Genomic DNA, 12,101 nt, shown 5'->3' with positions numbered 1-12,101 from the left:
TACTTCAAAGATGCAGTTACTCTTTTTTTTTTTTTTTTTTAAATAAAAAATGCATACATTCTTGTAACACTACTCCTGTAAGTTTATGTAGTGTCCATTTTTATCAAAACTGGAAATGTACATTTGATTTCATAAAAACAAGGTATCTATATCTCTTATTAGAAAAAGTACAGATTGCCACAAATTACTTTACTTGCTAATCAAGTTTTTTCTATTCTTTTGCTCCCACATGCCCGAGTCATTGATTGAAAAGAAAATATTTTGATTTCATTGTCTTATTTTTCTCTGATTCACTAAGATTTCCTTTCTCTTCTGAGAGAAACTTTTCTGAGGAACTTTCAATTCTGTGTGTATGCATTGAGATTTACAGTAGAAATCTATCATACTGGGGACTGAAAATTGACAGTAACTCATAGTGCCTTTGCACACTTGTTTAATTATTTAAAACAAGGCTAGGGCTTGAAAAACTAACCCAACACTTAACAGCTAGAGGACTAACCCAGATTGCTAGAGGCTGATCTGAAAGATGAGAGGGGAAGAGAGAGTAGCTTTCTAGAGGCTTGATTTGTAGTTTGATAGTTAAAGTGGAACAACCCTCCTTAAGCCTTGTCTCCACTGGCAAGTTTCTGCGCAGTAAAGCAGCTTTCTGTGGTGTAACTACCGAGGTGTACACACCACCAAGTCACTTGGTGTGCAGAAACTCCTCAGTTGCAGTGTTGCCAAAAAAACACCGCAACAAGAGTCGTAAGCCTTACAGCACAGAGGGTCCAGTGCTGTATTGGCAGCGTAAACACATTACAGCGTAGAAGGCAATCATTTAGCCTCCGGAAGTGTCCCATAATCCCTCAAGTGGCTGCTCTGCTCATTGTTTTGAACTTGGCTGCCCTGGAGACATGCGCCCGTCCCATTTTAAAGCTCCGTTTCCGACAGCCCTTGTATGCTGTGCTGATCTGCTCCGGGACACAAAGCAAGCCATTAATGTGGAATGCTTGTGCTGTTGAACACAGAAGGGTGTGTGTGTGTGTGTGAGAGCCAGCCAGGGAGGAAGGCAGATGCTGATGTTGGGGGTTTCCCCCTCACCCTGTCTGAGTCCTGGTTGCTTCCTGCCGCTGTCTGAACTTACAAAACAGCATGCTGACACACTCTCTGTCCACCAAAACACAGTGTCTCTTCTCCCCACCTCCATACACACATACTCTCCCTGTCACACCCTCTGCCCTCCCCCCCCTTTCAGTTGAAAAGCAGTTGGCAATGTAATAGGATGCCCATGGAACAATGGGACTGGGAAACCTACATCATGTGATGCTGTGCCTGCCCCCTGAGGCATTGCAAACCCCTCCCAAAGCATCCTGTGGCCAGTTGCACAGTGGAATAACTACCACAATGCACTGACGGCTCTCTTTGCCATTGCAAGAGCTGCTAATGTGGATGCGCTCCACAGTCACAAGGAGCACAGTGTGGACACGCAACAGCGGTTTAATTCCAATGCATTAATAAAAGTGGTATAACTTATTGTGCAGAAACTTGCCAGTGTAGACATACGCTTAGTGTGAATGCAGTTGTACCAGTCTCTAAAGGTGCTTGTGTCTGTATTGATAAAATATGTTTAGCTATATCAACACCGATATAAACACCTTTAGGCTGGTACAACTGCAGCCATGCTGAAGAGGGTGATTCCACTTTTAATTATACCATTTTCTAAACAAATATAATTATAGTAGTACAAAGACTGTGTGTAAATCAGCCCTCTGGATGCATTATTTACACACTTTGTTCCTTCTCCTTCGTTTTACCTCTTATTTTACTTGGAGCAATTTTTTGAGGAAAATATCTTTACAATCTTGAGAGATGTCCGTTTTCAAATATGGGCCAATTTCAAAATAATCTTTGCTGATGATGCAGGAGTGTGTGGTTGACTTAAAATTTGAACAACTAAATGGTTTTGGCTTCTCTTTGACTTTTCACAAGAGAAAATGAAGATGTGTATGTGAATTTGCAAAACTGCCCTTTTGCTGGAGGGGGGTGTCTGCTGGTGCTCTTCTCTAGTAAAAGTGGGCGGGGGAAGGCTGGAATAAATCATTGACATTAGTCTGCTGTGGAAAAGTATCTTTTTGTTAGCTAAAACTACCTTCTGTGAGGGGAAAAAACAATCTAAATTTAACACTAGCTGAATACAACCCTAGGGTATGTGATCAGAGAATAAAGTGGGACAATTATTTAAATTTAAAGAAACTCTATTTCTAAGAAGAACAAATATATGCAACTAAAGTTAAACATTGTTAATTATTTTTTTTGTTTTTAAAAATAGCCCTGTCTCTCCTACCACTCCAGGCAGTCCTACAAGTCCAGGCTCTCCTTTGTCACCAGGTGATACTCCATCAAAACATAACTGTCGTGGCCATCACTTGCATACAGTTGGGGGAGTAGTAGAGAAGGATGTTTGTAGTCGCTGTAGTCACAAAAGATGGCACCTTTTAAAGCCAACCAACAAAACTAAAGAACCTAAAAAAAGCCGACAAGGAGAAGTTACAGTACTTTCTGTGGGAAGGTAAGACTGTTCTGTTTTGTTTTGCTTCATGCTTTATTTACATGTTATCTCATCTGACTCTCACTGTTGGATTAGTTACATGCTGCTATCACCTACTTCTGTAATGATTCTTGTCACAGCCCAGCACATGGATTTTTCGGAATTGCAAGACTGTAATTAACTTTTGAGGCATTGTGTTGTTTCCCTAGACATCAGATGTCTGACCTGTAAATCCAAACTTTGTCAGTTCACTAGTTCTCTTTTTTGATCAAATTTTTTTTTATTGGGATTCGGATGAGCATACTGGCAAACTAAAGAATTTTAATGATTAATTATTAATTTGTATTACCATTAGTGTCTGGAGCCTTAGTGATGGACCAGGACCCCATTATCCTAGATGCTGTACAAATGCAGAATAAAAAGATGGCCCCCGCCCAAAGGAACTTGCAGTCTAAGGCCTGGTCTACACCTAAAACTTAGGTCATTCTAACTACATTGCTCTGCGCAATGAAAATTTTCATTCCCTTTGTGATGTTGTTAGGTTGATCTAACCCATCTGTAGATGCAAGATGGAAGAATTCTTCCATTTTCTTCATCTAGCCATGTCACGACTCCTCTGGCTTCCCATCCTAGTCAGTCTCCTTGCTCAGGTTAGAGGTTACCTATTTCATAGAGCTGGAAGGAACCCCGAAAGGTCATAGAGTCCAGCCCCCTGCCTTCGCTAGCAGGACCAGGTACTGATTTTGTCCCAGATCAAGGACTGAACTGTCAACCCTGGGTTTGGCAGGCCAATGCTCAAACCACTGAGCTATCCCTATCCGCCCCCTGTACCACCTCCCAGAAGGCATGAAATGAGGCCTGAAGACCTGCGTCTTGAACTTACCTGCTGTTGTCATGAAATTCTTGATGGGTCCCCATACTTCAATAACATTCAGGTCTTTAGAGCTTTAGGGTTCCAGCACACGTGTGTGCATATTACTCTCTCCCCCCACCCCCCACACCTCCCACACACACCCTGATAGAGATAACTCTTAGGTGGGGAAGTCTACAAGCTCCAATTTTCCCTCATATAGGATCTTTTTTATGGATGAATTCCTCCACCATCATAGGAACCACAGAAGACCTGGACTCATGTGCATAGCATGTTGACATGAGTATTTGCAGTTTAGTGCTTGGATTGCATGTGGACCCTGATATCTGTGACGTTGTATGTCTCTGAGTGTTTACGCTTTCTTTGAGGGGATGGAAATGGAAGATGCTTAAGGAGCAAAATTAAGTGAATTTCACTTCAGTGTGGGCTAATATGGTTAATATGTTTCTTTTTAATCTAGTCAAGTACACTAATAAATTATACTTTGCCTCAGAGCCATGTGGCTTTAGAATTTTGTGCTGTGGAATTTTTTAAAATCCCTTCATAGTGTGAGTAGAAATCCAAAGCTGTGGATCCAGTAACACAATTGCCTAAAAAGAGAGCAAGAATTACAGATAGATCTTCCTCCTTCTCTTGACTTTCTTTACAGTAAGTATCAAATACAGAAGATGCAATTTTCCCTCTAGTTTGGTTTTTTTGGCTTTTGGACTATTCATGATTGCTCAACCAATAGTGTAGTCTTTTCTTAAAATTAGAGATCTTCTTTTTTTCAAGAGAGGTAGGTATGGTCCAAACACTAGAGTCTGAGATAGGAATTCCCAACTTTAGACTTCCTTCCTGCTGTATTCTTGGAATGCCGCTTTAAAATATCTTGTTTTCCATCTATGTAGTTGGGATAATACTTGCCTCATTGGGATTTTGAAGATTGATTATCTGATTTCTGGAGAAAAAACAACCAACCAACCAACCTATCCTAAGTGGGTTCTTGTATTGCTTGTTTCAGATTTAGAGTCACAAAAGTAGAGCACAAATCTACATCCAAAGAGCGGAAAAGCTTGATGTCTGTTAATGGTGTTGAAGGTGTCAATGGAGAAGTGCCTGCCACACCTGTCAGACAAGGAGCAAGAGGGAGAACTAGCACAGAATAACAGGTGGGTATTAAAGATTATAGACTGACATGGAAAGTAGGATCCGGTAAGAGGGTCAGATATATTCTCACTGATTTCTTTTGTTGAGAGGTAGAATATGAATAGCCACATATTTAAACACACATTGGTTAAAAATGTCACAAAGAGAAAATACATCTATAAAGATTTATTACCACCTTTTAGTTAATTTGTCAAGATTAACAGTACCCCGCCAGATTCTTAACCAACCAGACTCTTACCCAATAATTTATTTATATTCTATATTTAAGGTTTAAATTGAAATAAAATCCATTTATCTCTTATGGTGGCTTCCACAATCCAAAGAATGAAGAGGTGTAAAAGAACATCTGTATTTACTCATTTTTTCTGTAAATTACTTGATTTCATTCCAGGTGTTGGTGAGGAATATGTCCTCAGTACAAAAAACAATATCACAACTGGCACCAACTGGAAAATACTTGGGCAGTCAGCAGAGGCTCAAAGCACTGAGTGGGCATGGAACCAAACTTATTTATAATGGTGGTTGTTAAAAGACTTGCAGATCACAGCCTCACAGGAATATCTGAGATGCCTGTTATTTCCTCTAGTTTAAGTGCTGCGGTTATTGCTTCTTGTATCAGATGGTGCCATAACTGTGGAATCTTTGATATCTCTATATGGTGCACATACCATGTTAGGAGCACCATTTCCGATTTTGTTCGGGGTGGAAAGGCAACTTTAACTATGATCCCAGGGGCTACTTAGGCACCTGAAAACTCCCCCTTCCCCTCTCCCCCCCCAGTTAATAACTTAGAAATTAGCTGACAGGAGCCCTGTATCTAATTCCTATATAAAGAAAGAAAAAATACATACAAACACCAATTAAAGCCACATTTAAGTTTATATTTAAATTTAGAACAATGATGAGTTAATATAGCAAGATATTCCCAATCCCAAAATTGGAATAGATCATTTAACTTTTGGAAACACCCTACTAGGGCAAGTCCCCGTGAGTTTATACTGCAGCTATCTGGGATTCTAGGGGTATTACGGTAGTACAAATAATAATGGACTAGAAACTGAGTTTAAATGGGAGTGAAACTGACATTTTCAAGTTACTTTCTCTTCTGTTTAAAGGCTATTTACTTTCCAGAAGGCTCTTAAACACACTACAGTGATTGAGTTGAAGTTGGGTCTGTGGATAAGGGGAAAGCAGTGGATGTGTTATATTCCTTGACTTTAGCAAAGCTTTTGATATGGTCTCCCACAGTATTCTTGCCAGCAAGTTAAAGTAGTATAGGTTGGATGAATGGACTATAAGATGGATAGAAAGCTGGCTAGATCATCGGACTCAACGGGTATTGATCAACGGCTCAATGTCTAGTTGGCAGCCGGTTTCAAGCGGAGTGCCCCAAGGGTCGGTCCTGGGGCCGGTTTTGTTCAATATCTTCATTAATGATCTTGAGGATGGCGTGGACTGCACTTTCAGCAAGTTTGCAGACGACACTAAACTGGGAGGAGTGGTAGATATGCTGGAGGGTAGGGATAGGATACAGAGGGACCTAGACAAATTAGAGGATTGGGCCAAAAGAAACCTGAGGAGGTTCAACAAGGACAAGTGCAGAGTCCTGCACTTAGGATGGAAGAATCCCATTCACTGTTACAGACTAGGGACCGAATGGCTAGGAAGCAGTTCTGCAGAAAAGCACCTCGGGGTTACAGTGGATGAGAAGCTGGATATGAGTCAACAGTGTGCCCTTGTTGCCAAGAAGGCTAACGGCATTTTGGGCTGTGTAAGTAGGGGCATTGCCAGCAGATCGAGGGACGTGATCATTCCCCTCTATTCTACATTGGTGAGGCCTCATCTGGAGTACTGTGTCCAGTTTTGGGCCCCACACTACAAGAAGGATCTGGAAAAATTGGAAAGAGTCCAGCGGAGGGCAACAAAAATGATTAGGGGGTTGGAGCACATGACTTATGAGGAGAGGCTGAGGGAACTGGGATTGTTTAGTCTGCAGAAGAGAAGAATGAGGGGAGATTTGATAGCTGCTTTCAACTAGCTGAAAGGGAGTTACAAAGAGGATGGATCTAGACTGTTCTCAGTGGTACCTGATGACAGAACAAGGAGTAATGGTCTCAAGTTGCAGTTGGGGCGGTTTAGGTTGGATATTAGGAAAAACTTTTTCACTAGGACGGTGGTGAAGCACTGGAATGGGTTACCTAGGGAGGTGATGGAATCTCCTTCCTTGGAGGTTTTTAAGGTCAGGCTTGCCAAAGCCCTGGCTGGGATGATTTAGTTGGGAATTGGTCCTGCTTTGAGCAGGGGTTTGGACTAGATGACCTCCTGAGGTCCCTTCCAACCCTGATATTCTATGATTCTCACAGGAGAATATTTAAAACCAAACACCAAGAAAACTCCATATTTTAAGGTTGAGAAAAAATGGAGTTTTGTTTATTATTTAGAGTTTGTAGATATCTTTTTAAAATTCCAGTCTGTGTTTAGACGCTGTGCCTCAGTTCTCATTGCTGTAAAATGGGAATAATAATACATGCCTGCCTGCCATATGGAATTATAAGGATTAGATTGAGATCTGGGGGATAGGAACTGGGCATTCTTAATGGTTTGTATGGTGCTTAGCACAATGGGGGACTCCTCCTGATTTAAGGACTTTGGTCTCTAGTGTAACATTAGTCAGCTGTTGAGATGCCTGCTGGTGGTAGCTGAAGGGGACTGTGACGGGTTGGATCACAGAAACCCCCTGGGAACTGCCAGCTGATGTGCCAAGAATACTTCTGTCCCTGCTTTCCCTGCCAGCTTGAGACTCCAGCACCCTGTCTTGTTGAGCTAGACATGCCAGTCTGCTCCAACACAGACCCAGGGTCTGAACCACATGCCCCAAAGCTGCAGACTTGACTGAAAGCCGCTTACAGAAGTGTTCCTGTCTTTAACACTCCGATGCCCAACTCCCAATGGGGTCTAAACCCCAAATAAATCCATTTTACCCTGTATAAAGCTTATACTCCCCCCTCCCCCCCCCCCCCGGTATTAATACATAGTCTGGGTTAATTAATAAGTAAAAAGTGATTTTATTAAATACAGAAAATAGGATTTAAGTGGTTCCAAGTAGTAACAGACAGAACAAAGTGAATTACCAAGTAAAATAAAATAAAACACGCAAATCTAAGCCTAATACAGTAATAAAACTGAATACAGATAAAATCTCACGCTCAGAGATGTTTCAATAAGTTTCTTTCACAGACTGGACACCTTCCTAGTCTGGGCACAATCCTTTCCCCTGGTACAGCCCTTGTTCCAACTCAGGTGGTAGCTAGGGGATTTCTCATGATGGTTTCCCCACTTTGTTCTGTTCCACCCCCTTATATATCTTTTGCATAAGGCGGGAACCCTTTGTCCCTCTGGGTTTCCACCCCCCCTCACTGGAAAAGCACCAGGTTAAAGATGGATTCCAGTTCAGGTGACATGATCACATGTCACTGCAAGACTTCATTGCCCACTTGCCAGCACACACATATACAGGTCCTTGTTAATGGGAGTCATCAAGATTCCAAACCATCATTAATGGCCCACACTTTACATAATTACAATAGGCCCTCAGAGTTATGTTTTATATTTCTAGTTTTAAATACAAGAGTGGTACATTTCTACAGATAGGATGATCACACTCAGTAGATTATGAGCTTTGTAATGATACCTTACAAGAGACCTTTTGCACGAAGCATATCCCAGTTGCATTATATTCACTTATCATCAAATCTTTATAAAACTATCCCAGTTACATTATATTAACTTATTATCATGTTTTTATAAAACCATATAGACTGCACAACGTCACAGTGATAACTTAATACTACACTAGGGACTAACCTTAACTCCTTTTCCTAGTCTAACCAAACCCTCAGTTCTCATCTTTGTTTCTTGACTCTGACTCTTGTTTCACTGGTCCTCCTGTCTCCATAAAGTCTTCCAGGATAAGACAAGGTTGGGCACACTAACCTCCATGCAGGGTTTTTAAGTTTTTGTTTAAATAAAAAATAAAGAAGAAATCCAGGCTTTGTAATATATATCATGAAGCAGCAAAAAAATGACACACAACGTTTAAGTAAAAATTGAGTTCCAGTACATTTGGAGGGTTACCGTAAAAAAGTCTTATTTCAAACCTATACAAAACTATACATCAAACATGTTTTGTATTTCTTTAATTTTTTTGATAGCATACAACTTGATAGTTTTAAGACTCCATTTGTTAAATAAAACAGTATTGCTGCATATTACCTAAAAGCTGCTCTCTAAAATGTACTGTATCTTTTAAATTTAAAAATAGACTGTATTCTAGGAATGCATGATACTGTTACAGTTTTTGCTAGAAACTTTGAATGTCCATCTAAGGCAACCCTGTTTGTATTGTAGAATCTCCCATAGGATTTAAGTGGTTGCTCTCTATTGAAAACAGAAATAATATGAGTAGTGGAGGAGGGACTCAGTGAAAACTTTTGTAAAGTTCATGCCAGTCTGACATAACTGTTTTGCAAATCATCTGGGAAAAAGCCTAATACCGTGTTAGGCCATAATCAGGTCTTGACTGATGGCTAAAACACTTTTCCATAACATAGTTATAGACTCCTGTTTTTTTTCTGTTCATATTGGCAAAAAGCTGTTCTAATATAAATTGAATCAAAATCCTATTTCACAGTTGTGTTTCAGAAAATTGAAGCAATAGTCATTTCAGGAATGTAACCCACATATTCCTTTTACTATCTCCTAAGAAAATATCCTGACTTACTGAAACTGAACAGAGATTGGTACCAGTTCAGAGTTTTTGTGACTGCAGTCAGTAAACATATGTTGATGAAATACATTCACATCTAGAGAATTTTGACCCTGATCCTCTGCTACAGTAAAAGAGGACTTCATGCAGTTGCAGGACAGGGAGGTGCAAAGGCATCTTAAAAGCTATGCACCAGCTGCCCACACAGCATGAAGGGGACATTTCTGGCTGCCGAAGATCACTGGGATATGGCAGAGGCAGCCCTGTGCCCTGACATCAGCTGCAGGGTTTGGGCTGGTGTAGGAGCTGTTACAGCATTGCTGTGCCACTTGAGGATTCCCATATGCTGGGGGCATTCTTGCTTTAGGGCAGTTTTGCACAATAATGCCAACAGTTGCCCTAATATCCTTGAAGTTTTCCCTCTGCTCAAACTGCCTGTAGCCAGCGTAGTCTCAGCACTTTTTTGAAGTTAGCCCTGCAGTTGCCCAGTTTAGGCTTGAGTGTCAATGCTGACTGCTTTCTTGGAAGTCAGAGATCAGCCTCTTTCCCAGAGTTTATCCCCAGCATAGCAGTCTGTTCCACCAACTTCACTTATTTTGAAAGTATAAGTTTACTTAGCATAGAAAAGAGAAAATAATAAAAAGTTTTAAGCAGAATACAAACATAACTAGTCTAAATATTGCAGATAGTTTAGCAAGCTCAGACCTCGCATTTGGATTGTAATCTATTAGCTAAATAAGATAAAAACTTCACATGATAGACAGTTCAGTATCTGTAGTCAGTGTCCTCTTTTTTTCTTCTCCCCCTCCAACTGAATTCCAGTTGCCTTGTGGAGTTTTTTCTAAGAAGTTTAAAATCTGTGGTTAGCATGTTTGGACATTCTCATCTGTTACCTTAAATATAAACACATAACCATATAGTCTCTATTACACCATAGTTAATTAAAATCCTACAAACCTTGTATAACTTCTTCCCAATCTCTATGAATACAAAAAAGGCACCTTCCCATTTCAAAGTGTCCCTTTGAAGTTTAGCCATTTAAATTGAATACATGCCTGCTTCATCCTAAAACTAATGATGGAATCTGTTATCTTTGACATTTTCTTAGAAGTGTCTTTAGCAAGTTAAAATTACTTTTTTACCCTCAGATAACCTTTGTTTACAGGTTTAAGTTTGACAGATAACACAGTACTTTAGAGACAGTACTAACCTTACTAAATGAATAACAAGTGCAATTCAGATCAAATAGTCCATGTGCTGCAAGCAAATAATGTTAATAATTTTTACTAGGGGGGGAAAAAAAATCTGTAAATCACAGTACAAATAAACTAGATACAACTGTAACAGGATTTATAGAAATCCAAAAGATAAGTAGGTATAATCATTGTCACACCCATTAATGAGTGTCATCTTAAACTTCCAGCACCAGAGCGCCATGGAGAAGTGATATAATTAAGGTAGGTGTGTATATATATATATATGCTCTTTGAATGTCTTTTATAATAGATTACCCACTTGGTAAAATTCTCATCTCTGCACAGGACACGGATAAATTTTAGGAATGTCATTTTATATTAATATTAAAAAAGGCATTTTCAAATTTTGGACATATTGTTTGCCTTGGGTTTTCTGAGAGCTCTTAAGTTACTGTGATATGCATTAAAATTTTAGCACAGGTAAATCTACCAAGTTCACTTAAGAAAACCCCCACATCCATCTCTTTCCCTTTTTTTAGTATAACTCATAAATGAAAATGTTCATAATAAATAAAATGCACTCTAACTAGCACCAGCACTGTCAGATTCTGTACTGTAAAACAACGAGGACTCCTTGTGGCACCTTACAGACTAACAAATTACTTGGGCATAAGCTTTTGTGGGCTATAACCCACTTCATCAGATGCATGGAGTGAAAATACAGTAGGCCTCATTAGCACTGACCCCCCACTTGGTAAGACATCTCCCATCTTTTCATGTGCTGTATATTTATACCTGCCTACTGTATTTTCACTCCATGCATCAGATGAAGTGGGTTATAGCCCACGAAAGCTTATGCCCAAGTAATTTGTTACTCTAAGGTGCCACAAGGACTCCTCGTTGGCTGATACAGACTAACACGGCTACCCCTCTGAAACCTGTACTAGGGTGTGTGCTCTACTGCCATTTTCTGACTCCAGTGTCTTTGCCATCATCAGGTGACCTATTTACGCTAAGGCAACAAGGAGGAAGAGAAAACACACTGAGAAGAGGACAAGAAGAAAAGACACAGAGTAAGGAATGTAAATAAGCACTAAAACTCAAGCAACTCTTCTCTACTGGTTGACTTCATAAAGTCTGTTCAAAATATTGATCTGTATTCTTACTCATTGTACTATGGATAAAGCAGATCTGAATTCTGTGACAGGGCTCATGGTTCGTTCCTGCGCCTAGTTTAGTCATTCACAATCAGGTTGTTAAACCCGGTATAATTGAAAGGTATGCATACAGGGTGTTTTTTTTTTTTTCCAGTTAATTGTAAGGCATCTGCTATTTATTTACAGTTCTGTTAATCTAAATACATGGCAATTACTTACATTTGAGCATGCAGAAAAAAGCCTGCACACATACTGTTCACTATATTAAACTAATATCTTGTGCTATCTTCTCCAGTCTGAGGACTCTCCTCCCAAATTCTGGGTTGTCCAGACACTGGTGTGTGTTAGAGTAGCCTGTAAACTGCTTTAATCTGTCTGTTGCCAGTGACCCTCTGGGCCCTTACAGTAGCCAGGATTTTGCCAAATAAAGGAACAT

At 40.0% G+C, this 12,101-nt stretch overlaps 1 protein-coding gene across 1 annotated transcript in view; it reads left to right on the top strand.

Annotated features, from left to right (window-relative positions):
• Window positions 1-11,709, top strand: part of RELL1 (RELT like 1) — a 39,678-nt gene extending 27,969 nt beyond the window's left edge. Inside the window, exons 5-8 of the mRNA XM_054030814.1 lie at window positions 2,309-2,548; window positions 4,402-4,549; window positions 10,736-10,769; window positions 11,507-11,709. Coding sequence (XP_053886789.1) covers window positions 2,309-2,548; window positions 4,402-4,546 — 385 coding nt within the window. The 3' untranslated portion in view covers window positions 4,547-4,549; window positions 10,736-10,769; window positions 11,507-11,709. The remainder of the gene's footprint in view (window positions 1-2,308; window positions 2,549-4,401; window positions 4,550-10,735; window positions 10,770-11,506) is intronic.
• Window positions 11,710-12,101: the final 392 nt, after the last annotated feature.

This window comes from Malaclemys terrapin, chromosome 5, assembly GCF_027887155.1.
Source record: "Malaclemys terrapin pileata isolate rMalTer1 chromosome 5, rMalTer1.hap1, whole genome shotgun sequence".
NCBI classification, from domain to species: domain Eukaryota; kingdom Metazoa; phylum Chordata; order Testudines; family Emydidae; genus Malaclemys; species Malaclemys terrapin.
Note: the sequence above shows the minus strand (reverse complement) of the source record. Positions and strands in the feature narration are given on the sequence as shown.